General features: G+C 53.5%; 3 protein-coding genes across 3 annotated transcripts; 2 read left to right on the top strand and 1 right to left on the bottom strand.

Moving 5' to 3' along the window:
- Positions 1-275: 275 nt before the first annotated feature.
- rpl13 (ribosomal protein L13 component of cytosolic 80S ribosome and 60S large subunit) lies at positions 276-1,789 on the bottom strand. The gene is made up of 6 exons (XM_002952472.1): positions 1,769-1,789; positions 1,577-1,691; positions 1,370-1,503; positions 1,215-1,301; positions 1,059-1,130; positions 276-613 (listed from the first exon to the last, which is right to left on the bottom strand). The coding sequence occupies exons 2-6, from the start codon at positions 1,683-1,685 to the stop codon at positions 359-361; spliced, it is 657 nt and encodes a 218-aa protein (XP_002952518.1). The 5' UTR covers positions 1,686-1,691; positions 1,769-1,789; the 3' UTR covers positions 276-358.
- Positions 1,790-7,248: 5,459 nt separating this feature from the next.
- prpL3 (plastid/chloroplast ribosomal protein L3) lies at positions 7,249-12,617 on the top strand. The gene is made up of 4 exons (XM_002952545.1): positions 7,249-7,729; positions 7,984-8,104; positions 10,135-10,265; positions 11,110-12,617. Exons 1-4 carry the CDS (start codon positions 7,352-7,354, stop codon positions 11,257-11,259), a joined length of 780 nt encoding a protein of 259 aa, XP_002952591.1. The 5' UTR covers positions 7,249-7,351; the 3' UTR covers positions 11,260-12,617.
- A 3,331-nt stretch (positions 12,618-15,948) lies between these two features.
- VOLCADRAFT_32205 (uncharacterized protein) lies at positions 15,949-20,092 on the top strand (the record flags this gene model as incomplete). Its single annotated transcript, XM_002952544.1, has 6 exons — positions 15,949-16,050; positions 17,100-17,336; positions 18,841-18,964; positions 19,079-19,153; positions 19,566-19,663; positions 19,958-20,092. Coding segments are annotated over 6 exons (771 nt in total), but the record flags the coding sequence as incomplete, so codon positions are not given.
- Positions 20,093-26,085: the final 5,993 nt, after the last annotated feature.

The following is a 26,085-nucleotide window of genomic DNA, read 5'->3' as shown; positions in this document are numbered from 1 at the left end:
ACAACGGCTGCCGCAAATGACCCCGTGTAATAGCGCTGACCTGTAGGTGCACTTGGGCTCCCTGCAAGATCAAAATGCACCTCTCGACAGCCCCCACTGGCCATAAATACAGAGCTTCTAAACGCTTACACCCCAGCTGGCCGTGAGGATGCTGACCCCGATCAGTCGCATGCACGCCTCCCCACCCAAGGGTCCCCACGACAAGGAAATATATATCAGATGGATGCTGCTGTAGGCAAGTCGTGCTGTACATGGAGACGTGCATGGAAACGTTCTGAACGACGAACGGCTCGCCATTGCCGTATGGTTACAAGCATTCCCAGACAGCCCCCGTGCAGCCGGCCCACAACCCTGGCGCTTAGGCAGCCTCCTCCTTGGCAGCCTCCTTGGCCTTCTTGGCCCGCGCACCCACTAGCCGGACGTTCGTCCGCTCCAGGCGCAGCTTGGCGTAAGCCGTCGCCTTGATCTCGCTCAGCTCCTTGCCCGCGTTCGCCTTCATCTCGCTCGTGACCTTGACGGTCTCCAGCGCCGGCTGGGTGCGCACAATCGGCATGACCACGGCGCCCGTGGCCTGGGGAACCACCTTGGCCTCCGCCAGAGGGGTCTCGAAAGCCTGCACGCATGCAGATATATCCCCATGCAGCAGGAAACGGAAACATCCTGAGAGCCTCGCGGACTGTAAAAGTTCCTCTAAAAGAGTGGGTAGCCCTATCGTATGGCGCGATGACTTAGATACTTAAGACACGAAAACCCACATGTTACCAAAGCATGGAATATCTTGGGCATACGGTGTCAACGTACTCCCACCTAACAACGTGTTTAGTCCCCCGGATATCCCCATTCGTTCAAAAACATCTTCCCCAGGTTTATGGACAAAAACTAAGTAGGCGTTCATACCACACCCCGTGAAGCGAGTTGTAGAAAGCCAAAGGACCCACGCTCAGTGACTTGTTTGGTGACCTAGTCATTGTTGTTCGGTCAAGTACTCAGGGAGGGGGGCACGAATCTACAAACCAACCCAGCCACTTCCATTCGGTTCAGTCCGCCCATCTATTCACCTTTGGCTTCTTGACGTTGCGAGGGAACACCACCAGGTTGCTTCGGTAGGCCTTGAGGCGCTGCACGTTCTCCTGCAAATACCCACAGTCGTGCTGAAAACCGGTCCTGCTAGGCCGCAAAGTACCTTAAGTCGCCTTAAAAGCTGTAGTTCATACCTGCAGGCTCTCCAGAGACTTGTTGCGGCGGCGGTGATCAACGGCAATGCCCAGGCTCGACGCCATCCGAACGGCAATGCCCGCCTCCTGCAGTTCGGAAGCCCATCTGCTTACTGTTCTCCAGCTAAAATCCGATCTGAACTGCCCACAATTACCTTCAGCTCATCCAAGGTGAAGCCCTTGCCCAGACGCTGCTTGCTGTTGTACTTGAGCGTCTGTCCACGCACCACAGGCCTCAAAAGGCCAGCAGACGGCCGGGGGAACACCTTAGCGGCCTTCGCGGCGCGTGCTGCATAATATAGGATCAATATATGCTGTTGAGAAACTCGTTAAATCCACAAAGCTGCTGCAAACATCCTCACCATTCCGGCGGCGCTCTTTGCGGGCGGCCTGGTTAAACCAGGTCCGCACGTAGAACTGCCACTTCTTCTTGAAGTGGTTGTTTGGAACGACGTTGTTGTGCCGGACCATTTTGCCCTGTGCGAAATTTCAAGAAAAATGCTCTTATGGAAAGAACTGGATGGAGCCTACGCTAACTCATGTGCAAAACTTACAGGTCGGCAGGTAAGGCCAAGAAGAGAGAGACACAGTGATGGTCAGCGAGTCTTAAGTGGCGGCGTGCAGTACGTAGTCTCGGAGCTAACCCAGTTTGGAACAACCAAATGCAGGCTTTTCATATCAAAAAAGAAGTCAAGATGCGTATCCAGGGTCTGATTAACATAAGCCCATATGTGTGATATGCAGGACGCCCACAGACATGGACATGTAGTCCTTGGGAACTTTCCTAATGCATTATCCCATCCGGGGACCATCCGGACTGCATATACCATATTGGTTTACATGCAGCCCGCCGTAGTCATGCCGCGGCTCTGATGCAGCTGGCCAGGCCACTAATGCACTTAAGGGTCAGGCATTAGGGGGTCCAGGTAGACCACAGATCACTCGAGTGCCGTGCACGCCCGGGGGCATCGTCCCCCCCCCACACACACCCCACACAAAGCCAGGCATGCACAGCCGAAACATACAGCTCCTCTCGCCCTAAGAGAATGTTTGGGCCGTCTTTCCCTTGACGTTCTTAGGGTGTAGCTCTCCTTGACCTGTGTCAAGCCCTGTCTGATGAAAAGTGCCTCTGTGTGTATGGGTGTGTCTGTATGCACCACTTGGAGCTGCATCACCCTCCAAAGATACACGACGTGTGTGCACAGCGCATGCAGCAGCGTGTACAACGCTCCTGCTGCTGGTGGTCCTGTCAAGAACACGCACCTTCCGGAATGTTCCGGTGTAGATAAGAGACGGCGTTTCGAACGCAGTGCATATGAATGAATGAATGAATGAATGCACGCAGGCAGGCAGGCAGGCGCACACGCCATTGCCCTCCGAGCTGCAGGAAACCTAACGCTACACCCGACCATAGCCCATGAGACACACACACATACCCTATACACACATACCCTATACACACATACCCTACACACACATACCCTACACACACATACCCTACACACACACACATACCCTATACACACACTACACACAACACACACATACACACGTGGGCGAATGGGGCACGAATGCGGGACTGACTGTGTACAGCGGGGGAACAACTCCCAGTGGTGCGCCACCAAGGGACCATATAGCAGCAGTAGCAGTGACTCCATAGCAGTGGAGGAACAGTGTCCAGTGTTTGGTCAACGTAGGCCAACTTATGGTTTTGGCAGAGCACGGCCATGCTCAGCGCGGTGTGCAGCACGCGGGTTTAAGGGCGGCAGCTCAGGGAGCGTTTCTTGGCCTGTTCAATGGCTGCACTTGCAGCTTCCCTTCCCTGGGTTAACCCTCCAGGACCACCAACTAGTTTCACCTCCGTCGTTACCAAAGGCTAGGGACTGGACCAGGCGGCCAGGTGGGTGGGCCAAGGCCGAGGGATGGTGACGGCTTTAGGGGGCATGAGGCCTAGACAACGGCCTAGGTGCCACCTAGGCCGTTGGGAGGGAGGGTCCTATCACCATGTGGGAGGGAGGGAGGGAGGGTCTAGGGGAATATCACCTTTAGGGGAATATTGCAGGACATCCATGGTGAGGCAGCTGAGGGGAAGACATCCGAATTTGGTTACATAGGTTTGGAGTTTGGAGGCAGCTGAGGGGGTACGGGAGAAGCCATTTTTCCTCGCAGGGGCTTTCCTGCGCGCGTCTGTGTGTGTGAGTGAGTGAGTTTGTGAGATGGCGATCTCACTACCCAATGACGACAACAGAATAAAGCTTTTGCGCGCGGGCTGCAGCCAGCACCGTCCGAACGACGTGATATTCCGCGACTCGTGTTTCGACGCCCAAGCGTCTGGGGTATCTCGTTGATTAGTTAGTAGTCCGCACGGCATGCAGCGGATTCGACCTGTCATCACATCGCCGATCAGCAATAGTGTCGGGCAGCGACCTTCCCGCACATCCCCGCACCGTGTATCCATCAAGGCAAGGAAAGCCCCGAAGAGAAGGTACCAGGGCTGGCGGGCCCTCCTGGTAATAGATCTAGCTCGGAAACAACAGCTCGCCCCAAACCACCTGATGGCGGTATGGTTGCTAGCAGTGGGGCCAACCCATTATGCTAACAAGATGTTACTTAATCTATATGGCGATGGTGGGAAGGAGTGGTGGGGAGGAGAACTTCTTTTAAGTCCCGCTTGCGCCCCTGTCCCGCACAGTGCAGTGCAGCAGAAAGTCTTGTACAGCACAATGCTTGGTTATCATGAAGGAAATAGTGTCGGGCCGACCCGACCATCAGGCCATCCAAGCGACTTTTGCTCTCGCTGAGCCCGCGCACCTCTGCCATCCTGCCACTGCACCATCTGCGGCGTGGTGGGTAATAAAAGAGGCTCTAAGCTGGGTTTTGTAACGAGCTCGCCAACAGCGAGCAGCGCTGGCCTTTTTTAGCGCAAGCACCCCTTCACACTAGGCCCGCACACAACTGCACACACCCGCAAACCCTCCCCCCTTCTTTCCCCCTGGGGGGAAAGGACGGAGTGTGCCAATGTGTGTTGCCCTCTATACCTTGCATGGATTGGGACTTCATTCGCAGTGCCATGTCCACGTGTGGAATTATACCGAGCACGAGACGTGTGCCGACAAGCCTGCCTGCCTCCACGTCACGCAATCGACCCTCAGCGGTTCCGGAGCGCTTGATGACCGGTTGGGATTCCTACCCCCTGAGTTACCCCGTGTACCGTACACGCTTGTCGTTCCACTGGAGCTTTAGCCATTCCGCCGGAGGTGCTGTGTACTGATGAGTCGAAGAGTGCATGCAGTCTGCCTGCTGGTGTTCGGATGGCTGGCAAAGGGCAACCGCTGGGTGGGCATCCCGCCCAATGAGAAGAACGCACTAAGAAGCCGTCCATGTCCCCCTCGTTTTTGTGCGGAATTTGCAGGTTGCAACTGGGAGATGGGAGATATAGCTGGACCCGATAGGCTAAGGACCCGAAGGTGTCGCACTATTGCACATGTGTGTTGAGCCTGTTCACGCCGCTCAGTGTGGCTCAGCGGAAGGAGCTCATGTCGTTAGGGCTGTCAGCTGCTCGGGGCTCCGGGAGCTAACAGGGATGGGAGCTAACAGGAATGTCTTTGAAGGCGTGGTTGCGGCGTTGTTGCGCATGAGGTGTCAAAGACATGCAAGAACGGATGTAGAGGAGGTCCAGAGACCTGTGCCTAGCACCGTTTTGGTGCGTGATAAAACCGACCCAACCGTCCCAACCGCTCGGGTGACACGCCAAGTGTCTGCAACCGCCAGAAGCCGATTGCACCTCTTTCCAGATACCAAAGAACCAGGGACCAGATCGATGTCGCAGTCCAACAGCAATACAGCAATACACACACGCTCACACACCGATCGATACTCGGTTGTGGACCGGCCTCCGCCATAATCGGCCATGTTCGGGGGCTTCTGCCAGAAGGCTGCGGCATTTAGGACGGAACCGCAGGACGCAACCCTAGTCGCGCCACTCGTTAGCGCCGATGACCCATGGGTCGTGACCCGAATGATATCACCGGGACGGAATAGCCATACACGACGCGGCTAAGACTAAAGGCGCGTGAAGGATAGAACAGCGCCAGGGCGTACCCAGTGCGCGACGGATGTGGCCATACATCCTATGGTACGGCGACCCAAGCCGAGGGCGAAACGCATGTGCCGTTAGGCTGTCTTTCCGCCGTTAGACAGTCCCGCATACAGTGCGTACAAAGGGTTACGGGACAAAAGCACTCGGATTAGCTAGGTTATTGGAGTGTCTTCATACATGGACGCACGTTAAAACTTCCGGAGCTACGGTTCGTCAGTAAGTTAGCTTTCCCTTTTATTCGCTGCGTCGTACGGTTCTCTACAAACGCCTTTTGGCCGTATGCAGCGTTTAAAAAGCAGGGCAGTTGTTAGTGTGGAGCCCGACCGGCTCGTACGTGTGCAACACACCATGACGACCGCCAACCGCGCGCACAACACCACATTACACCTTATACGGCCTGGCATATTCATAGCCTCACTGGCGATATAGCCTCCGCTAGTACACAGTTTGAGCAACAAGCAACCCTTAAGAGCAGTCCCTTCACGGCTCGTAGCGGGCAGTCTGGCAGACATATACCACCTACCCCCGAGACCGCGTATCACATGCACACACGTCCCGTCACACACACTTGAACATACACACACAGCCACACACGCGGAAGCGGCCTTCTCTAGAGATGATTTGGCTAGATCGGATGGATGTGATTGGGTGCTGCTCGTGAGAAACCGCTGTCACAAGAGATTAGCTTCTGACATTGTACGGCTTGCAAGGCCATACGATGGTACGGGTGTACGGTGATTGCGGAACGGCCATATGGTGAACGTCGTCACATGTTTTGATTTCCTTGTCTCGCGCTTGTCTTGTTGACGTCGAATCACCTAGGATAGATAGTGCGGCAAGGATAATAGAAGGGGATTGCTGAAGTTCTCGGGTGAGGCCGGCTGGTGGCCCAATTACCCGCACCGCCCGCCAGCCGCACGAACCCACTAAGCCCCGCTTAAGCTACACGGCACGCCTGTATCATACCAAGAGGATAGCCGAGATTCTGCTCGCGGGGTCGCGTTGTGTGCCTTGGTGCACATGTACGTCCATCCGCAACCATCCACTGAAGAGCAGCCCCATACGGTGACAGCACACTTCGCAGACACACGTAATGCTACAGACTTCGTATCCTAAGATGGTGGTTTGCTGGACACAGATATTTGGATGCTACTGACGTGCTTGTGCTGGTGACGTGCGCTCCGATCGACAGGCCCCTTGCACGTGAAGTAATTCGCTGGGGTGCGTGAATCCGCCTCCTCATCGACTCCTTTTTTTGGGGAGGGGGGCAATATGCGGCGGCTTGCCGCGGCGATGGCGCACCTATATGGACAAGGTAAGATATGCGCACGCGGACTTGTATCCAGGCCCAAAGCACGCAGCAAGGATAAGTCATCATAGCCTCAAAGGGATTCACCAGGGTATGATGTGATAATGGTAGTTCCTAAGCTTGGTGACCGGGGGTACAATGGTGAGGACACGGTGGCCTGTCTTCACCATGTGTGTCGTGTGTGTAGTCTCCTGGATTCGTGGCAAAGGCACCTGGGCTCTGACGGCTTCCTGTCCAAATGTCATCGGCCAGTCCTGGAATGGGTCGTTTTATGCCCATCGCCCGCGTAGGTGCAATCCGAAGTGCGCGATTTGCCCAAAATAAAAGTTCTCTTCAACAAAAGCTAGTATCCCTCTTGAAGGATTTTGCCTAAGCCTTAAACAAGAGGCTGAACAGGAAGGGGAGCGCGGAAGCAAAGGAGCAATCCTGTCGAGCCTCAAGCAGCAGTCAGGCATGATAGGATCACCGAACAACATCCTCATTTGCGATAATACCTGCTGAACAGAGAATAAATAAATGGTGCACCTGTCAGCCACTTACAGGTCAAAAATAGGTCGCAACCGTACGTATAAGGCCTTTCTCCTTGCTCGCAAGTGTTCGGGCCAGTGTTTGGAGGGTCCCTTGAACGTCCTGCTTGTGTATTCCATTTAGGGTGTTGCAACAGAGCACATCCGGGGTTGCAGTGTGGATAAACAGCCGTTCTGTCCTGTTCTCCACAAAGTAGCAGCCATGGCCCTACAGCAGACTCGGGCCTTTGCGGGCCGCACATCGCTAAAGTCAGCTGCGATGCCTGTTCGCGTCAGCAAGTTCAGCCGCGCGCGCACAGTTCTGGTGGAGGCGAGGCAGTTCAGGAAGTCACTGGGCGTGTTGGGCACCAAGGCTGGCATGATGTCCTACTTCACAGAGAATGGCCTGTGTGTGCCTGCAACTGTTATTGCGCTGGAGGAGGGCAATGTGGTGACCCAGGTGAAGACCGAGGACACTGACGGCTACAATGCCGTGCAAGTTGGATACAAGGCTGTGGCCGAGAGGAAGGTTACAAAGCCTGAGCTTGGCCACTTGAAGAAGGCAGGCGTACAACCTATGCGCCACCTGGTAGAGTTTAAGGTAAGGCTGCGGCGACCCGGGCGGCTTGTGGCGTGCATTTCGCGAGGAGAGTGATGTGCATGACACGCTAGACGGCAATCACCTGGAAGGTGCACAATTATGTTATATGAATGCATTCCCTAAAGTTCAAGATATTGGTTCGTCTGTGGGAGCCTTACACGCCCTCGGTGTTGTTCTCTCGTTTTCTGCGCAGCTGTTACTCGATCCCGCTATGCCTAATCCGCAATTCCGCTCGCATGGTATCCCATTTGCAGCTCAAGGATCGCGCCACCGTCGAGTCCTACCAGCCTGGCCAGGAGCTGGACGTCTCTTCCCTGCTGAAAGAAGGGGAGGCCGTGGATATTGCCGGCGTCACCGTAGGCAAGGGTTTCCAAGGTGAGCGCGTGCACCGAAACTACTAAAATGGCAAAAGGGGAAAATGGGAGCGGGCGGATGCAGAAGAGGAGCTGTTCCTCTGCAGTCAACACAGCCCGGATTCGCCTCGTAAAATCCCTGCTGGTAAGTGCCGCAACGGCGCGATTCCAACGAGGCGCCAGGCAGGCCACACACAAAGGCACACATCGAAGGGTCATTGGGTTTCTCCCCTGAAGCGGCTGCCGGACCGTTGCGGGAGCTACTGCGCGCATCCATTGCCCTGTGCCAGGCGGAACGCAGCCCTCGATATGTATAAAAGCCGGCACACCGATCAAGAGGTTGGTTGACCTGGCAGTGCCCCAAAACACCAACAAAGACCTTATCTACGCAGGACAAGTATGGGTATGCGACCGCGTTTTCCTTCCACCGACATGTAGGGCACGGTGGTACGACTTGAGCAATTGCGTGAGTCGGAGCCGTCTGCTTAAGTGGTGTTGCTGCGTGTGATTTTTCCCGATTGGAGCTGACGGACCCGTCTCCGTGGGGCCGCTGGTTTGATTTCTTCTATGAGCGGCATCTGCGAAGCTCAACAACCACAGTACCCGAAGAAACGTTTTTTCCTTCATGCTTTTCATGTTTTTGCTTGGGGCGTGTTTTCCAGCCGTGTTGATCGGTCGACTGTTTGTTGCCTTTGAAAAAAGAATGCCGAGCCTAGATCGCTGGAAAGTCCGTTCAAACTCGCCATGTTATATATGTTGTGGTGAAGGTTACATAACACGCCTTTCTGGTTCTGGTTTGTTTCTTAGTGGGTGCTACGATTGCGGTATCCGGTGCACTTGGAACGTTTATTCCGGATCTGTGGTCTGTGCCGGTCCTCTGCCCTCCCAAGCAATATGCTGATGGCACGGAGAGGGTAATGAAGGGACGGGAAAGACGTCCCGACGATCTGGGTCAGGGGCGTCGCCTTCCCGTGGGGTGTGAGGGAGAGCTGGGCTTGGCGCCAGGCGCGTCTTTAGGTTTCAATATATCAATTGATGCCGACACCCTTAGCCTGCCCCATGGCACCGGGATCCAGCCGAAACAAGCGGGGGGGGATTCGATTGTTTATTTCAAACCGTGGGGTCAATTGCCAAAATGAAAATTAATGAAAATCCATTAGTAATGGACCCCTTGGTATTTTCATGGACCCCTTGGTCTTTTCCGGATGGATCGTGGCGTCCTTGGGCTTAGGGTTGTTGGCGTCGGTTGAGAAATAGTCAGCGGAGAGGCGTTGGACAGCCTCAGTGAAGCGAGAAGCGGAAATGCCTACAAAACCCGCGCCCTTGCGTTCGTGGAAGCATGTTTCGGGTTCAAAAAAACTGCTAGATGCGACCAGAATTGCCTTGTGGCTGGGGCTCTGAGGGCTTGCCCGGCCGCCGCCTTGCGTTCTTGGACCACCACGCTCAACCCCTACGTTCCGTCCACGGTTGGAGTTTTATCGCTCCATATAACATTAAACATATCACGCGCATTCACACATACATACATACATGCACCAGTGTTGTCTTCCTCGCCATCCCCCCTGCTCCTGCTCCTTGGCGTCGGTCGGCTAGCCGGACCAGGATAGTCGGGTCGGTCGGGTCGGTCGCGCGTTTTTTGGGGGGTTGGGAGGAGCACTTGCATACCGACAGCCTTTCAGCACCAGCAAATCAGCTAGTTCTCCAGGCCAGCAACTTTATGCCAGCTTTACGACAGCACTGTTTCACTACTTTTCCGCCGCCTTCACACCTACTTTTCTACAGCTACTTCTTTACGGCTTGGCAATACTATTTCTTCTGCTTTTTTAGTCCTGGCGACTTAGGCAGGTAGTCTTTCCGACTTCTTCTTCACTTCGTCATCCCGAGGTCGCGGTCTTCACGGACGCCTTTCGGTCAGTTCTACGTTTGGTACACTCTTGCCCTGGCAGCAGCTTCATTCGTGTGTGGTTCATCTTTCCCCCTGCTCCTGCTTCATTCGTCAGTTGTCCGTTCGTCTTACCTCCGTTTCTCTTCCCACCCTTCCCTCCTCGTCAGGTACCATCAAGCGGTGGCACCACAAGCGCGGTGCCATGACCCACGGTTCCAAGTCCCACCGTGAGCATGGCTCCATCGGCTCTGCCACCACGCCTTCTCGCGTCTTCCCGGGCCTGAAGATGGCTGGCCAGGTGGGCCCCTGGGGTGGGGTCGTGTGCTGCTAGGCGCAACGCGGGCGATGAGGGAGTGGGGAGGTAGCGCCAGGGCGGGCCGTCCGCAATGAAAAAGCAGTCTGGCAATTTGGATAGGTCTGCCATGGCTTCAAACACACACATACACACACGCAGGTGCCATCTTTCAGCTTAGGTCAGTCTTTGCTCAGCCTTGGGCTCCGAGGGGTATGTCAGCAGTACGGGGCCTCCATTCCGTGACGGATTGGAAGGGGACAGGGCGGGGGTTGGGTTAGGTAGGGGCTGTGGAGCCCTGCTTAGGCTAGCACAGCCTGACAAACCACTTGAAGACCACTAATATAAAGGAGCTGTCGTGCACCGGTTTGTAGCCGCCCAAGTAGTCCGTCAGCTTGGCCGTCCATTTAACCATGTTGACGTCTATGTCACTTAGCATCAGCGGGACGATTACTCTCAGCGGGTCAGCAGGCTGACTGGCATCCTCATTTTAGCCTAAAGCCCGCCATATACCTCTTTTTAAGGCGTTGTTAAGGAATTAAGGGAGAGGCGGTCTCTTCTTGTATTTTTTAGGGCTGTTAGCGCGTTAGGGCTGTTAGCGCGTTGGGACTTTGCGGCTTCAGGATCAGGATCTCTCCATGTCGGGGGATACGGTGGAGTGCGTACACTATATCTAAAGCTAGCTCTGTGGGTGGCTATTCGCTCGAGTAGTACCCTACGGCTCCGCTTGCCGCCAAGTAAAGCAAAACGATGTGTGTGTCCACCATGAAAGAAGAGGTGTCTTTTCTTCTGGCTGAATCTTGAACTCCCCCCTGCTCATATTGACCCGACCCCCTCCCGTGGACCCCAGATGGGCAACGTCCGCGCCACCGTCAAGAACCAGACGTTGCTCAAGGTCGACTCGGAGCGCCGCGCGCTGATCGTCAAGGGCTCGGTTCCCGGCAAGGTTGGCAACGTGGTGGAGATCACCCCCGCCAAGTTGGTCGGTGTTAACTGGTAATTGGTAAACCACCGCCGACCTCTTACCACTGCTGCCTCCCATCTACACAGCGTCCTACACTGAACGGTGCCCCTACACTGCCGTCAGTCGCGACGACTCCGGGTTTCCCGAGTGTGAGGTCAACGTCTACCCGTGTGGAATTTGGGCTGACAACTGCGGCCCAAGGTACCCTCCACTGCATATCCTGTTGCTGAAGCGTAAATTATATCGCCTGAGGGATTGTTTTTGCGAGGGGGGGATACATGCATATGCCCGCGAAACGGCGCTTGTGAGACCCTGTGTGGCAACTGCTTGAGAAATGTGGCAAGTGTGGTGAATTCAAGCCTTTTGCTTGGAGCCTGCGGATGGATCCCGGATCCCGGGTGCAGTACAGTGCCTCGAGCTCGATGGTGCCGCAGGTGTTTTGATGTTTTACACTCTTTGCAAGATGTGTAACGAGGCGGGGCGGGGCGCGGGGGTAGGGGCGCTGAACGTTGCGATCAGGCGGCATGCTGTTATAGCTGCCGGCGGCGGCGGTCTCTTGCCCTAGGTCTGCCAACCAGTAGATCCCGGGGTGGTGCGCATAGCTGTTGTAAAGTTTTGTAGAACCAGTGGTCGTTGTTTCTGTCCCAGCGACGGTGTGGGTGGTGGACTCTGGCGCTCAGGGTGCAGGACCGTTTTTAGGGCTGTGGGGTGTGTACGCGTCCACATCCCCTTGAAGAATGGATAAGAGGGGGGCGTGCACTCGCTGACACGCTTCTTGCGTTCTTACCAGCTTCGGGGTGTGCGGGTTTCCATCACGAAGGCTATAGGTTTTGTCCCCCGTGGGGGCGAAGCACCTCCCACAGCATTGGCCATCAAGTCGCACAGTGGTGTAATGACGCTTAACAGCGTTCCCTTTCCCGCCATCTGTTCCTCATCCCCATCCCGTCTGCACAGTAAGTGCCCTAAAATCCGCTGTTTGGGTCCAATTTTGAACGTTTTGTCGGATCCGAGGAAGGTCACTGAAGCAGAGCGCGTCCCTCTGTTGTGTGGAGCCACTGCCCGTCTGAGTCGCAGTCTCTGGGGGAAGGAAGGGAGGGAGTTCAGGAAACTGGGAGGCAGGAAAGTCGGTGAGAGGGATGTTGCTAGGGGCGATGTGGCCCCTTGTCAATGTGCTTCTGCCGAGGAGAGGCGCGCTGCATGTGTCCATGGTGCCGGCAACCTGCAAACGGTGCCTTTTGACAAGGTCTTGAAGGTAATAAATCCTTTTTGGATGGGCGGTCCAGGAGTCGTGGTGATTAAGGGGCCCTTTTCCGGGGGACGCTTTTCCATCGAGGCTGCGTTGTTGCGTCTGGCGGCAGCGTGTTGCTGGTCTATGTAACAAGAAGGTGTTCATTTTACACGATCGATCAATCCCCGCGCCGTCAGCCTCAGCCGAGGTAAATCACACGCAAGATTTTGGCGCAGGTTTAGAGATGCAACCTGCTAATTCTCCTTGGATCGTTGGACACGCTGCTGGGGGTTCGAATCATTCCAAGACCGTGGGCGTAGGGCTGCAAGAAAAGTTTTTTAAACCTGTGTGAACACCACAAACATAAAAAACACTGGCCGGATGCAGGAGGCTTAACAGGGATTGCTTCGCTTACCGGCTAGTTTCGTTACAGTTTATAAGACTTATGGGGTTACTTGGATTGTGAGGGTCACGTCTACGCGTGGCGAAGTTGTTCATGACGTGGATGATAGTCAGCTCGCTGATGCAGCTGACTACAGACTCGGTCGACATCCTGAGGTAAATGCGGACAGAGTCCTGTAAGTCTCCAGGGCATGTGTCCTTTGCAACCTGGCAGAGGAGAAGCACCTGATGGTCGATTCCAGCATATATATGAAATATATGAATGACACATGCATCGTGCATGGCGTAAATTTCAATCCACACCATCCTTCGTCCTTTTCGCGCCACAGTGCAGCTCCGGCACCTTCCAGAATGATATTGTGTTAAGTAACACCGCTGGGGATTTGGTTACGTTTTATGGATTTGGTGTCCTCGACAGCCGCAGCAGTGATAAGGAGGTGACGCGGCCGCATTCCGGGCCCCGGCCGCGGGCGGAATGCGGGCGGGTTGCGTAAGAAAGTTAACTAATCAACCGTTATCCAAATGTGTCCTGGAAACTTGATTGCACCACAAAAGAGAAACGTCATGCCGCAATCATATTCATATGCTTCTCAGGACTGACTGAAACTGATGTGGCATGTGCGCCAGAATCAGGGTTTGTGTGTCCGTCGCACATGTCAAGTGAAAGGAAGGAAGGGCAGGCGCCCTAAAACAGCGCTGCGGACCTGCGGTAGGGTTAGGTGGTTATCCTATGACACGTTTCGGGGCTCCCGCACTTATTTTATCTGATTTGGTGAAGTTGTGAATCAGCCCAGAGGCAATCAGTGGGAACGTGTGCAACGTGTGCATGTGGATGTGTATACACATGTATGTATGTATATATGAATACATATACATATTATGTATATTCATATGTGTGTATATGTGGTGGATGCAGTGGGCTCTAGGCTCTGAAGAGTCTCATAGAATTAGGCGAGTCCGCAAAGCGAGTCGCTGGCCTGACGTATGCCTTGTGGCACCCATCAGGTACATGACGAAAATATTCGTCGCGCCGCGGCGCCCGGTCGGAGGCCCTTTAGGGTGGCCAACAACCGCTGTAAGCAACCGGGCCCTGAGGAGACTCAGACGTGAAGGGGCCCGGGAAGTATGGCACTGCAGTGCGAGAGGCGCAAAGCAGTAACGGGTATGCAACCAGATATGCTATGTTCGTGAACGCCACCAACAGGCATGCTGAAGCAGAAAAGGAAAGGACATCATGCGGTCATCTGCTACGTCTTTTCATGGTTTCGGTTGGGGATTGCGCAGTGGGAAATCGGTCAGGGACATCGCGTCAAAACCCAGTACGAATGGCGAACGTGCTTGCGATGCCTGCAGGTTCTCATCACACGTTCACACGCAAGACAAAAGTAATTACGTTGAGATTGGTCGCAGCGATTCACCAGCGAATTACAGGAAGCCAACTAGAAGCCATTAAGGTGACGCGTCTCCCCATGTCCTCGTGGCGTGTCCGAAGCAAAATCGTCAGGTCTTCAATGTATAAATTGCTTACAGAGGAATTACCTATATTTTTCTGGCTTTTGCAGCACTATGCAAAAGCGTCCCCACAGGCATTGTATTGGAAATCTAACATAAGAGACAGTGCTTTTGTGGGACCACTATAAATGGTCCATCCTTTCCTCACTCGAAAACATGAGTGACGCGACAGGAGGTCGATTCGCCAGCAACGGCCTTGCATGTACAGCACAGTGACTAGGTGCGACGCAGCCATTCCGTGCAAGGTTAAGTGAAAATGTATAAATTTTACGCCTTTCTTCGTGGCATTGGTGAAAGGCAGACTGAAAACTTGTACGGAATAGGACTAGTGTCACGAACTTTAAATGTACGTACTGCCTTTCTATGATAACGCTGAAACTGTTCGCAGGTCTAGCCTTCATCGTTACTATGGTGTGCGGAGGGTTGCAAAAATAGCGTCTGAACGAGCGCTTAAATTTCATTCGTTCGTGGAATTTGTCAGCGGGACAACAATACAATTGGAAACTTCTTAGTCCCAGAATGACCGTGAAATTCTTCAACTCGCCTCAATCATGCTGCCACTGAGCACTTGTGATTTTATTTGCATTTTGTTGCATTTCGCTCCTTATGACGTAATGCAGGAGGACAGTCACCCTTCCATGCGTTCACAGTTGTTGCGCGAAGAATTCGCAGAAGCTTTGCAACTTAATAAAGAGTCAATGTAAAAACTCAATCTTCGGTGCAAGTTGACGGGGCCCATATCAGACAACGAACCAAGAGCTACCTTTTCCCAAGGAAGCTCATCGGCAACTAACATTAATGTAAGCCGTTACGAACCAGATCCTTTATATGAACTCAAATGTTCTTCTTAACGTATTGGCGTGTAACATGCTCGCTGTACCGTTTTGGGTTGAAGGCACATGTCGCTGGGGATGCAAAACCATCCGCGGTTACCTAATTGAGGTTTTGTAAAACTAACAGCGCTACTTACACGTTTAGCGGGCCCTCGCTTACGGTGCCGGTACGGGCGGAGAATGCCGTAAACTCCCTACTTTTCATGCGCCCCGGAGCCCCATGCATGCAAGCAAGTTGCAAGCCGCATAATCAGTCGATGCATTTGTATTTCGGCATGACATATATCGACAAATAGGCAACAATAAACCTCACTTAGTCACCTATCGCTCCCCGGATTTGTCTAGTCCGGCCTGTAGACCCAGCATTTTGGAAGTATATGTAGACAACGTTTGCTTGGGTTTGTACAGGCAGTCGCTGCCTCGTTGTCTAGGAAGCGCCAAGGCGCCACGCTGACAAACAACGCAATCGCGGTGTCTGCATACAAGTGATGCTGTTAATTGATTAGAGAGTAATCAGGTCGCTGCGTGGATTTGGGGAACTTCGTCTGTTTCGTTACGTGTCGCAGAGCACAGCTCCGGCGCCTCCACCGCCGTCTGTGCCGTGCGCTTCGGCTTCATTCTCATATCATAGCCATGTTTGGAAACGCTACAAACGTCTCGAGCTTCGCAGCGGAGCAGCCGCTCGGCGTGTATCCGGTCTTTAGTCCAGCTCTCTCTAGTGGGCCTGCACCAGCGCTGTCATCGACCGGGGAGGAGATACGTACAATCTTTGTTACAGGTTTTCCTTCCAACGTGCATGAGCGGGAGCTTCATAACCTTGTGTGCTTCCTCCCCGGATACGAGGCATCACAGGTGAGGACTGCACATACTTACAAACGGAAGCTGATGTTTACATTTTGCATCACCATATTACATACATTTGCCGCCTGGTTGATGGTTTTGGGTTTGTGTCACTCCAGTGGACCTCAGTTCGCCGATGGCTCGTGCGACGGGCTGCGCCCGGTACCGGATACTTAAACTAGTTTTATGAGACACTTTTACTTTCAAAGTTTTCATCGCAAAGTCCCTGTCCTTCGCTTATCGTTGTTTGCTTTTGTGTGTTCTCGCCGTTATCCGGCTGCCTTATACAAGGATAACCCCCAAACCCTCTTACCTTGAAGCACCGTGCTCTCCCATGACGAGTATGGAACGCAACGCCGCTGGCAATGCTACAAACCCACGTCACAGCCGCTTTTTATCAGTGTTTGACGTTATGCATGCATGGCACACCCGACAACTGTTCAGACGTCTCATACTATACACAGAAGGCGTGCCTGGCTGCGTCATCTGGGTCATGGCGTGCGCACCCCCGCCTATCGCACACATTGCCGGCTGCCCTCATTCCACTTTAAATTTCGTGAATCGCTATTTATTAGGAATGGTGCCATCGAAGGATTGCAGCAGTACGCGCCAATGGACAACCCCCTGATTTGGGCGGCCGCTGTTATGCACTGCAAGTCTGTCATTAGCCACAATAACTCTTGCCTTATCCGCCTCTTGGTTCTAATAAATCCCGGGAAGGAAAAATTGATTCAAGTTTAAGTTATTGCGGGTTGACCCAAATCGCTAAAATGCTCTTTCCGACCTCCAGCGACAAAACCCAGATCGCCTGGTGTGCGTGTGCCCAATGACTATTCGTCTTTTTTTTCGCGAACGTCTGCTATTGCAACCGTTTCCCCTGCCCTGCTAAATTGCCATTTGGCGAAATTCGCATCCTCGTTTGATTCTTAAAGGAGAGGACAGGGCAGGGGCAGTTGTTGTCGATCATCAATTTCAACTTTGCCAAAACCACTGTTACGGTGTGTCATTGCTTGCACCCTTTCAACTACTGATGTTGACGTTGTTGGTGGTGTACTTTGCAGATGAACACCAAGCCGGCGACCGGCACTGCACCCCAAGGCTTCGCGCTGTTCAGCAGTCATGCCCATGCTCAAGCCGCCATGCTGACGCTGCACGATATGCCGTTCGACACCGACTGCCACTTGCGTTGCGAGATTGCCCACAAGAACATGTACCTCAAGGTCAGGCATGAGTTTCGTTTTTTCGTTTTCAGTCTTGAATATCGTTTTCTTCGTTTTTTCATCCGCCCGTCATCCCTGGTGGAGGACGCTTCTGAAGGGCGAATTCATACCCTCGTTCATACCTATATGGGTTTTGCTCCTTCAGCGCTCTGGGAAGCCTTGTTGCCGTGTTTGGCGTGTGGAAAATGTGTTTTGTGCCGCCTAGGTGCCGCCTAGTTTTTGTTGCTTGCTTCGTATGCTCATGTGGGTCGTGTGGCGTTCTGAGGGATCCGAGGACATGCATATATTTGCCATTATTTGCGTCAGGAACACCTTTTTTCTGTTTAACACTCGAAGAAGCCGGAGGTTCCCGAGCATCAGGACGCTTGGAGTGGTAACCCCTTTTTGTCAGCCTGAGGATTTCTTCTTTCAGTATGAGGATTTCTTCCATGATGCGCGTCATCACATGGCTGATATTTATCAGAGAAATAGATATCTGCTGATATGTGATATGCGCCCCGATTAATGCGTTGCGTCCCTGACCCAGGCCGGAATATTGGAAGTTTGACTCGTTCAAATGTTAGGTTCCATTCTTTTGGCTCCCCGTTTGGCCTATTTCCCAAGTCGCTGCTGTGATTGATAATTTTTTACGATGTCCTCTGCAGTATTCCCTGCAGTGTCTATTCCCAGAGTATCCGTTTTATCTCTGGTACGTGATTTAATCGTCTGTGGTTCGTCCTTCCCTTTTTTGGTTGATCGCAGGACGATCCGTCCATCCGCCGCGCGGATACAAGACGCATCACCGCCGCAGCAAGTCTGGTGCCTGGAGGGTCCGCCGGCACTATGTTGGCGGCTATGTCGCCTGGAGGGATGGGAGCCATTACGCTGACCGCCGGGGGCCCGCCCTTCACAACTGCGGGTAGGTTGCTGAACCTTTTGCTTTGTTGGGATGTGGCTTGATTTGGACTTGGCTAATGTTTTGGACACGGTTTCGTTGGTAGTTTTGCTGAGAGTGCTCGAGTCGGCAGTGTGTGCGCTGTTGTCTGTGTGTGTATTTGTATTTTGTTGCATGTTAGTTTGTATGACACGTTACGTGTTGGGTATGATTTGCAGAGAGGGTACTTGCGGAGGAATATGGAAAGAGAGAAAAATCCAAGGCGGCTTGTGTTATTGTCTAGATTTTGCCCGAGATTGCCGAGATCGGGTCATAAACACGTGGGCCTTTATTATGGAAAAAACCAAAACTCCAAAACCGTTTCCTTCAAAGAAAAAACCCAAACCGGAAGCCCACTGCTGGATTACATGGGCAGGAAAACCCTCAAAACCCCTCCAAGCCCTTAATTGGAAAACTCAAAACGGACAACGTAAAACCTAGCCATTTTTTGGCTCACTGATGCGCCAAGCTAGCCGTTCTTGTGGTATGCCGCTCATGTCGTCCTGCCAGGGACGTCCAATTCCCTCCTCCTCCTCGGCGTCGCCTGTGGATATGCCCGGTAACGGAATCACCTCCGTGAACTGTTAAGCATGGTCTCACATGTCGCCCGTGTCCTTTCCCTTCTCCACTGCTGTCCACTGCTCGCCAATCATGGCCACACCCGTATAGCGCTCTTCTCCTGTCCTCACATCCCCTGAGCCCTCGTTCTTGAAACCCCAAGTCACACGTCCCCCGGTGCCGTCTTGTGTCCCCGCAGGGATGGCCCCGCCGGCCTTCACCAGCCCCCTGCTGGGTTCTGCACTGGGCTCCTTGCGCGCCACCGCAGCACATCACCACCACACCGGCACGCTGCTGCCGGCGCCCGGCCAGGCCAACGCGATGGTGCTGCAGCAGGCAGGACTCATAGGTGGCGCTCCGGCCGTGTCGTTTGGGCCCGTGACCAACAAGTTTGACAACCCGCCATGCAACACTTTGTTCATTGGTGGGTCGGGGGCGGAATTTGAAAAACTGCGTGTGTGCGTGCGTGCGCGAGGAAGGGTTCGATTGACAAGCGTGACATGAGGTTCTGCATCTGGTTGTCGCAGTTGGCGTATCGAATTGTGCAATGGCTTTTGGGGACACTGTGTTCCCCTTTTTCTCTACTCCTAACTTATCTACGTAAGTAAAGATGTTGGATTTTGGGGATGAGACCCCTGTTGAATGTTGTGGTGCTTTGTATCGGAGCTTGTCCCGACGGCTCTTGGACGTTTGGACTTTCGAGAGAATTTTGTCGACTCTCGTCTAAATTTCGCCGCGACGAGATTTTTCCTTGGACTGGTTTCGCCATCTATCAGAAAAATGAACGTTTCGACGCGGCCGTGTGTCGCTCCTTCCACGTCGCGCGCTTCTCACAGGCAACCTGGGAGATACGGTGGACGAGAATGAGCTGATGCAGGTGTTTGGCAATCAGCCTGGTTATAAGCAGCTCAAGTTGCTGCGCCACCCTCGACAGGTGAGAAGTGAAAGTTTAATTAGTTGGGTTCCGTTACGAAAGTTCCATGGCAACGGATTATTGAAAAGTCAAGGCAGGCCACATGTTGGGTGCGGCGGCGAAGAAAGGGCAGGCACTTTTGCAGGAAAGGGACTTTGAGAAAAGACGAGAGGTCATGAGCCATGGCATGTCCGATTTATTCCTTTTACCCCGTGTATGGTTTCTCTTGTGTTCATAAATCTGGTGTCTTCATAAATCCTTTTGTCATGCCGCCCACACATCCCGCACTCCGATTTCTGACCGGTCTGTGTTCAGGTGAGCTGCTTTGTGGAGTTCGTCGACATGGCCAGCGCATCTGCCGTACACAGCAGACTCCAGGGCTGCATCCTTCACACGTCTGACCGTGGCCCGATCCGAATCCAGTACTCCAAGAATCCGTACGGCAAGCGTTCGCCGCATGCTGGTGGCGGCAGCAGCGGTGCCGCCGCCTCAGCTGCCGCCCTTGCTGGAGGCATGGCAAGCGCCGGATCGTACGGCACTGCAGGGCACTCGCTTGCGAGCTCTTCGCCGTCGTCGTCGGCTGCGCTGTTGGGAGCCGCTGCCGCGGCGGCGGCCGTGGCTGGCGGCGCCAATATGGTTCCGACTTCCATGGCCAATGCCATCATGGCCGTCTCTGCCGGCGGTGACTTCGCGACTGCCTGGCCGCAACATTTCACTTTGGGCTAAGGACAGAGCACCAGGGTTTCGAGCTGTGGCGGAGCCCTTCCTTTTACCCCTTTTCAAGTAAAGGGTTAATGGAAAGGGCGGCTGCATACGGTGTTTGGAATGCATGCCCACCCCCCTGCTAAAGCGGCCGCGCTCACTACAGCGAAGTTTGCAAGTCCGGGGCGAAATGGTGAAAGTCTGCGGAAGAGCTAAGCACGAGGCCTCTGGGGACGTGTTTGACTTATTTACTGGGGGCTTTGCGGTCTGCTGGGGATGGGGATCGGGATGGGGATGAGGGAAGGGGGGGTATTGATGTTTGTGGAGTTTGTTAGGGCGTCATGCCCTGTTTGTCCGTCCGTCAGTCTGTCTGACCCACCCACGTAAGAGAAGAACCCGTCGGGGGGCCATAAAAAGGAGTGCGCGCTACGTGGACAAGACCTGGAACATGGCACATTTGGGTCGTTTGACGGCTTTTTGCTTAAGAAATAGAAATACAAATTTGTAGTGAGGCTGCGCCATCTATGACGGAGTAACTTGGGTGTTGGGGGCAATATAAGGCGTGGAGTGGCGTGACTTGTTTGTCCTGCTTTTTTACGTGTTCTCTTGTGTGTGTGGATTTGTGTGTGTGTATGTGCGTCTCTCCGTAAATAGGGAGCGGGCCTGGCGAAGTGGTAGTTTTTAATAACCAATGAACTGCACGTGTGTATATGCTTGCGCATCCCCATGTATGTACGTATGTATGTGTGTGCGGGTGGCGATGAGTAGAGGGGGTCCCTTTGCGCAGCGCCGAGACAGTTCAAAGCAGGCAGTGCAGGGGTGTGCTTTTGTGTGTTTGTGCACTTGTATTGTGTTGTGTCATACAGGGTTTAGCTTGAGGGAGAGGACCACAATGGATAGTTGGCCACGGCATGCGGAGCACTGATACATCGATTTACATCTTCCTTGACTTTCTGAACTCGCCACCGTTTTGACCACACCCTTAATTACTGAAAAGGGAAAGCACAGCCGAAGATGGCCGGGGCGTTGCGTTCCGTCTCGACGTCTGTGTTTTGACAACCGGGACTTTGGCGCATCGCTCTCTTTCAGAGAGCAGCAGCAACATGCACACGACACTTCATAAATTTCCTCCTTGCCCGTGTGTGTACGACCCTTTACGGAAAGTGGGCTGCGAGGGACGGCTGGTGTCATTGTGACTTTCCGTTGTCATCGCATCATTTGTACGGAGACGTGGGCCGCGCTTGATCCATGCTTCGTACCGTGCTTGTACGGTTCTTCTACGGTCACGTGCATGGATGGATGGAGGTTTAGGATGATGCTGTTTGCATGTCTGGAGGCATAGGCCTGTTGGAGAATGCAATGCGCTGGCCTCCTGTTTTGCGGCTGGAAGGGTGACTAGCGGGGGTGTATGTGCGTGGGGGGAGCCGCCCCAATGTATGTCTCGAGGGGAATTGCCGTTCCGGCCGCTTTTGCCGCATAAAACGCGTCGTCGTCTTCCTCATACCTGATGCAACAGTGCTGATTTGCAAAATGCAAAGCTGTGATGGCATTGGGCGATTGCCGGCAGCGATCGCGTCGTGCGTCTTTTGCTGGGATTGTTTCTTCTGGCCGTGAAGACCTCCCGCGTACCTCAGCCGTCGCATCTGTTGTTTGCGTCGCACCGGACAGACAGGCAAACAGATGGACGGATGTGTAGCTTGCATTCATCAGGTCATGATGTCCTGGTCCTGGCTCAGAGCTCTGAAAGTGGGCCAAATTAAGGCCGTGCCTGTCCCGGTGTTAAGTTGCCTCTGTGCCTCTGTTCTGTGCGTTTTGCGTTCTTGCCGCGGGCGTGGTCTTCCTAAACGGGTGGTTTCAGATCATTCTTAGGAAAGCCGCCGACCCCGCAAAATGGCACTCGCGCCGCCGCCGCGTTCCGTGTTTTTGGCCGCGAATTAATTTGCGGCAAAACGCACTCCTAATTGCACTCATATTTCTCTATTCGTTCCTTCCTTTTGTGTCTGTGTTCTCCTCCACCTTGCGTGCGTGCATATACGTGTGCGCGCGAGTGCCATCGGAGCGGGGAGTTGCAAGCGTGAAGTAATTTGAGGTACTTGGGAAAGCGCGGTTATGCGATGCTGCTTCCGCGCTTAAGTTTCCTCGCTCGCTCTGAAAAGAAACGACGTGAATGTTGCGATGTTTCTTTCATACATACGCACGAAGTCATGAAGTCATGGAACGTCGTCGTACGTGCCTTCGCATGTAGAGGGGATAGGCGCAATCCGAGTGGAACGGACGTTTCTCTCTCCGTATCTTCTTCCACGGACCAGCTGTGCGCAGGAATGATGCTGTTGATGCCAGTGATGTCGTATTTCCCGGCCGGCATGGCCTTCATTGATGGAATGGCGTTTGAAGGGGCACTTCCTGGTGCTTGCAAGCGCGCCTTACAAGTACGCCTGCCCTATTCATTCTACCACATCTCATGGTATTTTGGCGTTCTTGTGGGGCAGTGAGGCAAGAGGACACGGACAGGTTGGGCGCTGGTGTCCTAAACATCCCGGGGCGCAGATCGGTGCAAATGTTTTTTTTGGCGGGGCATTCAGCGCAATCGCGTGGACACAGACGCAATAGCGGTGTACCTCCGTTCTGTGGACGATTATCCTGCACGCCTTTGAGGCATCATCGATGTTGGAATGCGTCGTCAATGTAGTGGTGCTGGAGAGCGCATTTTGGCGGCGCTGAGGCGCCTGAACGGAGAACTGTTGGACTTTGTGAGGGCGTGTGTAGGGGGTTAGGCTCTTCTTACGTTATCGTCTCTTTTTACTTTCCGCTTTAGTGTTATAGTAGCGGGAGTGGGAGTTTTGAAGCGACTGCAGCTGCGGCGTCGTTTGGCTGTGTTAGGACTTTGGAGAGGAGAGGCGTATGCGTGTGCGCGTTCATCTTCTTCAAGTTATATAGTTATGGAGGGAGATGCACGAGATGGCTGGTGTTGCTTTGGGGTCGGTCATTGCTTGCTACCGAGTTTTGTTCTAGATACCGCTGTTGGGGGGTGGCTGTGTAGGTCACAGTCCTTTGTCGCTGGCACGCCGTTGTGCGTGTGTTCTGTCTGTCGGTCTGTCGGTCTGTCTGTCATTACGCGCTGGTTGCGAAAGTGGTGTTTGGATGCGTACAACAGGATGACGGGACGAGGCGGAAGGGGAATGCACAGCGGCGACGAACTCCAGCAATGAGCAGCAGCAGCAGCAGCAGCAACGTCGTAAGAGCAACGCAAGAAAGCAGCAGACTTTGCCTGTGTGTCCTGACAGACGTTGACGCAACGTGTTTTAGAGCGCGCTAATGCCACTTAGCCCTTCAATTGCGCAATTTGGCGAGGCCGAACAACCTCGGCTCTAACCTGCATCAGGGTCCGTCGAAGGTGCTGCTGGTGGTAATTTACGCACACGCATACAATGCGCTCCTTTGCAGGCATATACATCATTGCAATGGTCTTTATCAAAATGCCCTTCCGACCCAGCGCTAGGAGCTAGAAATCTGAAGGTATGGCATACTCGGTATTCGGCGTTTGAAGAAGGGGCTGGCGGGGGCTCCCTGAAGCCGATTCATCCCACGACCGACAACGCATGGGGTTCATGTCTTGCCATGATTTGGTTCTTTGGCGCCCCTATGCGGATCTAGAGTAGATTGATGCCCCACCGTGTGGTGATTGGCACTACCAGTACGTAGCAGGGGACCACCCTGCTTGCTTTGCTGATTTCGCATTTTCACAGCACACATACAGTCTGAAATGGTGGTCATGTGTACAACATGCTGGATTGCGGTAGGCATGGATGAACTGAATTAGATGATGGGATTGGATGGGGGGCTTCCATTTTGTCGTGTGCGTGCGCGCGCGCGTTTGTGTGTGTGTGGGGGGGGCGTGTGTGGACGCGCCTTGTGTACTTTTTGAACGCGAGTATTGGGCTTGTTCGTCGCTATTGTGCCGTGGCAATTGCGGAGTTGGAATGTGGCACAAGAGGGGGGAAGAGTCTAGTGAAAAGGTATAGAAATGAGCTCTCGCTGGTTCTCGTTTCGTCCGGGGGATGTTTTAGTGCGTTTCTCTGCGCGCAAAACATGATTTTGTTTTGTTCTGTTTTGATTTTGATCTGTTCGTGGTGGAAATGCGTTTCATACAGCCTAAAGGATGCCAGTAGATTGCCTAAGTACTGTTCAATTCTCTGCTGTCTTTTGACATGTGTCTTTTGACATGTGACGTGTGGAGTGGAACTTTTGCTTGCGACGACGTTTTCCTGCATCGCGGCGGGTCATTTCAATATGGCCGGGTCAGTCTTAATGTCCCTGCGTTTCATCTGTGGTTTAGCTGCGTGCTGATGATTTCGGACCGGACCTTTATAATTGGATTCTGTGTAGTTTTTTATGCCCCACGGATTGGGAGACTGTGGCGAGGGAGTTAATCCGGGTAGGATGATAGTGCCGCTCATTCGGGTCTGTCTGTCTGTCAGGATTGGAAGCGGAGGAAAATTGGTTATGGCGGGTGACTATGGCGGGTGTACCCAGATGCTGTATTCACATTTTTCTTACGCGTCCCAAGCACATGCCTGGCGTTGCTATGATAAGAGTGGTGCAGTGAGCTGGACCCACGGCATTGGGCCCTTTGGTTTCTGCTGCTGGATGACCCGCCAGCCAGTTCCCAGCCGACCTGCCTGCGTACACTCGCCTTTCTGTCCCCGCCGACCCGCGACCTGCTACCTGACGATTGGCCCGGATTCGGAGCACAGCGGCCCCCATATGTGCTAGCTAATGGCAATTCCATTGATGTCATGTCTTTTCTTAAGACACCGCATAGCAGCGCGCACAAAGCTCTTGATGTGTGGGGACTCCTAAGGGATCGCGGATGTGGAGCGATTGCTTTTTGGGTCACCCGATGGGAAAACGCCACCATTAGGAGTGCTCTGGTTTGTGGGTAAGATGTTGATGGGTAAAATGGTTCTGAACTACGATCCCTTTGCATTTTTTCGAGGAGGTTTCCTTTTCAGGGCGTTTCCCTTCTTTCTTTTTCTTAAAAAAAGGTCCTTCCTTTTTAGCTGTCGCGCTGCTCTGTGTTGCCTTCGCTGTCCTGGACGCGACGCGCGATCGTCAGTCGCAATGATGGGTTCTGGCTATTTGCAATTTCCGGGGCGCTCTTCGGGTTGTGACTTGCGTGGTGTTTGTTTTGCATTGTTGATTGAATACAGCGGACTGAAAACATAGGGGGGAGGATTTGGGGGAGGGGGGTCTGGACGCGTGGAGGTGATCTGGGTCGTTACATTTGGAGCTGTCTCGTTGTGCGTGTGTGGGGTGGTGTCCAGTTATCTGCTCTTCCGTGTCCGCCCGGTTGTCTGTCTGTCTATCTGTGTGTCTGTCTTTCTGTCTTATTAGTGCCGTCACAGATTTTGCTGCGGAACAAGCACCCGAGAAATTGCTCTCTTTGCTTTGGGACACGTGTCATGGGCATTGTGTCAAGAGGTATATACGCTCTCCCAGGCTGTCCCCCACAAGACACTACCCCTTGCTTATCACCTCCCTGCTTTTCCCCACCGTCCTTGGCGACTGGTTGGCGACTTGGCGACTCGTCGTATCGATCTTATAAATATTTTCGTCTATAGGCAACCCTGATCCCTGGATGGCCTTGTAAGCGACTCGTAGCCGACTCCGGTGGCGATGAAAGGTAAAGGGAGCGGCTGAGGACGAATGTCGGTCATTGGAGCAACTGAGGCACCAGCGGT

Source organism: Volvox carteri (genome assembly GCF_000143455.1).
Source record: "Volvox carteri f. nagariensis unplaced genomic scaffold VOLCAscaffold_30, whole genome shotgun sequence".
Classification (NCBI taxonomy): Eukaryota; Viridiplantae; Chlorophyta; class Chlorophyceae; order Chlamydomonadales; family Volvocaceae; genus Volvox; species Volvox carteri.
Note: the sequence above shows the minus strand (reverse complement) of the source record. Positions and strands in the feature narration are given on the sequence as shown.

Excerpts from the sequence above, each read along its gene's own strand:
- prpL3 (XM_002952545.1), top strand. The coding sequence starts at position 7,352 with ATGGCCCTACAGCAGACTCGGGCCTTTGCGGGCCGCACATCGCTAAAG. Across the intron at positions 8,105-10,134 it reads CGTAGGCAAGGGTTTCCAAG|GTACCATCAAGCGGTGGCAC; the intron begins GTGAGCGCGTGC and ends CCTCCTCGTCAG. Across the intron at positions 10,266-11,109 it reads GCCTGAAGATGGCTGGCCAG|ATGGGCAACGTCCGCGCCAC; the intron begins GTGGGCCCCTGG and ends CGTGGACCCCAG.
- rpl13 (XM_002952472.1), bottom strand. The coding sequence starts at position 1,685 with ATGGTCCGGCACAACAACGTCGTTCCAAACAACCACTTCAAGAAGAAG. Across the intron at positions 1,504-1,576 it reads CAAAGAGCGCCGCCGGAATG|CACGCGCCGCGAAGGCCGCT; the intron begins GTGAGGATGTTT and ends TATATTATGCAG. Across the intron at positions 1,302-1,369 it reads TCACCTTGGATGAGCTGAAG|GAGGCGGGCATTGCCGTTCG; the intron begins GTAATTGTGGGC and ends TCCGAACTGCAG.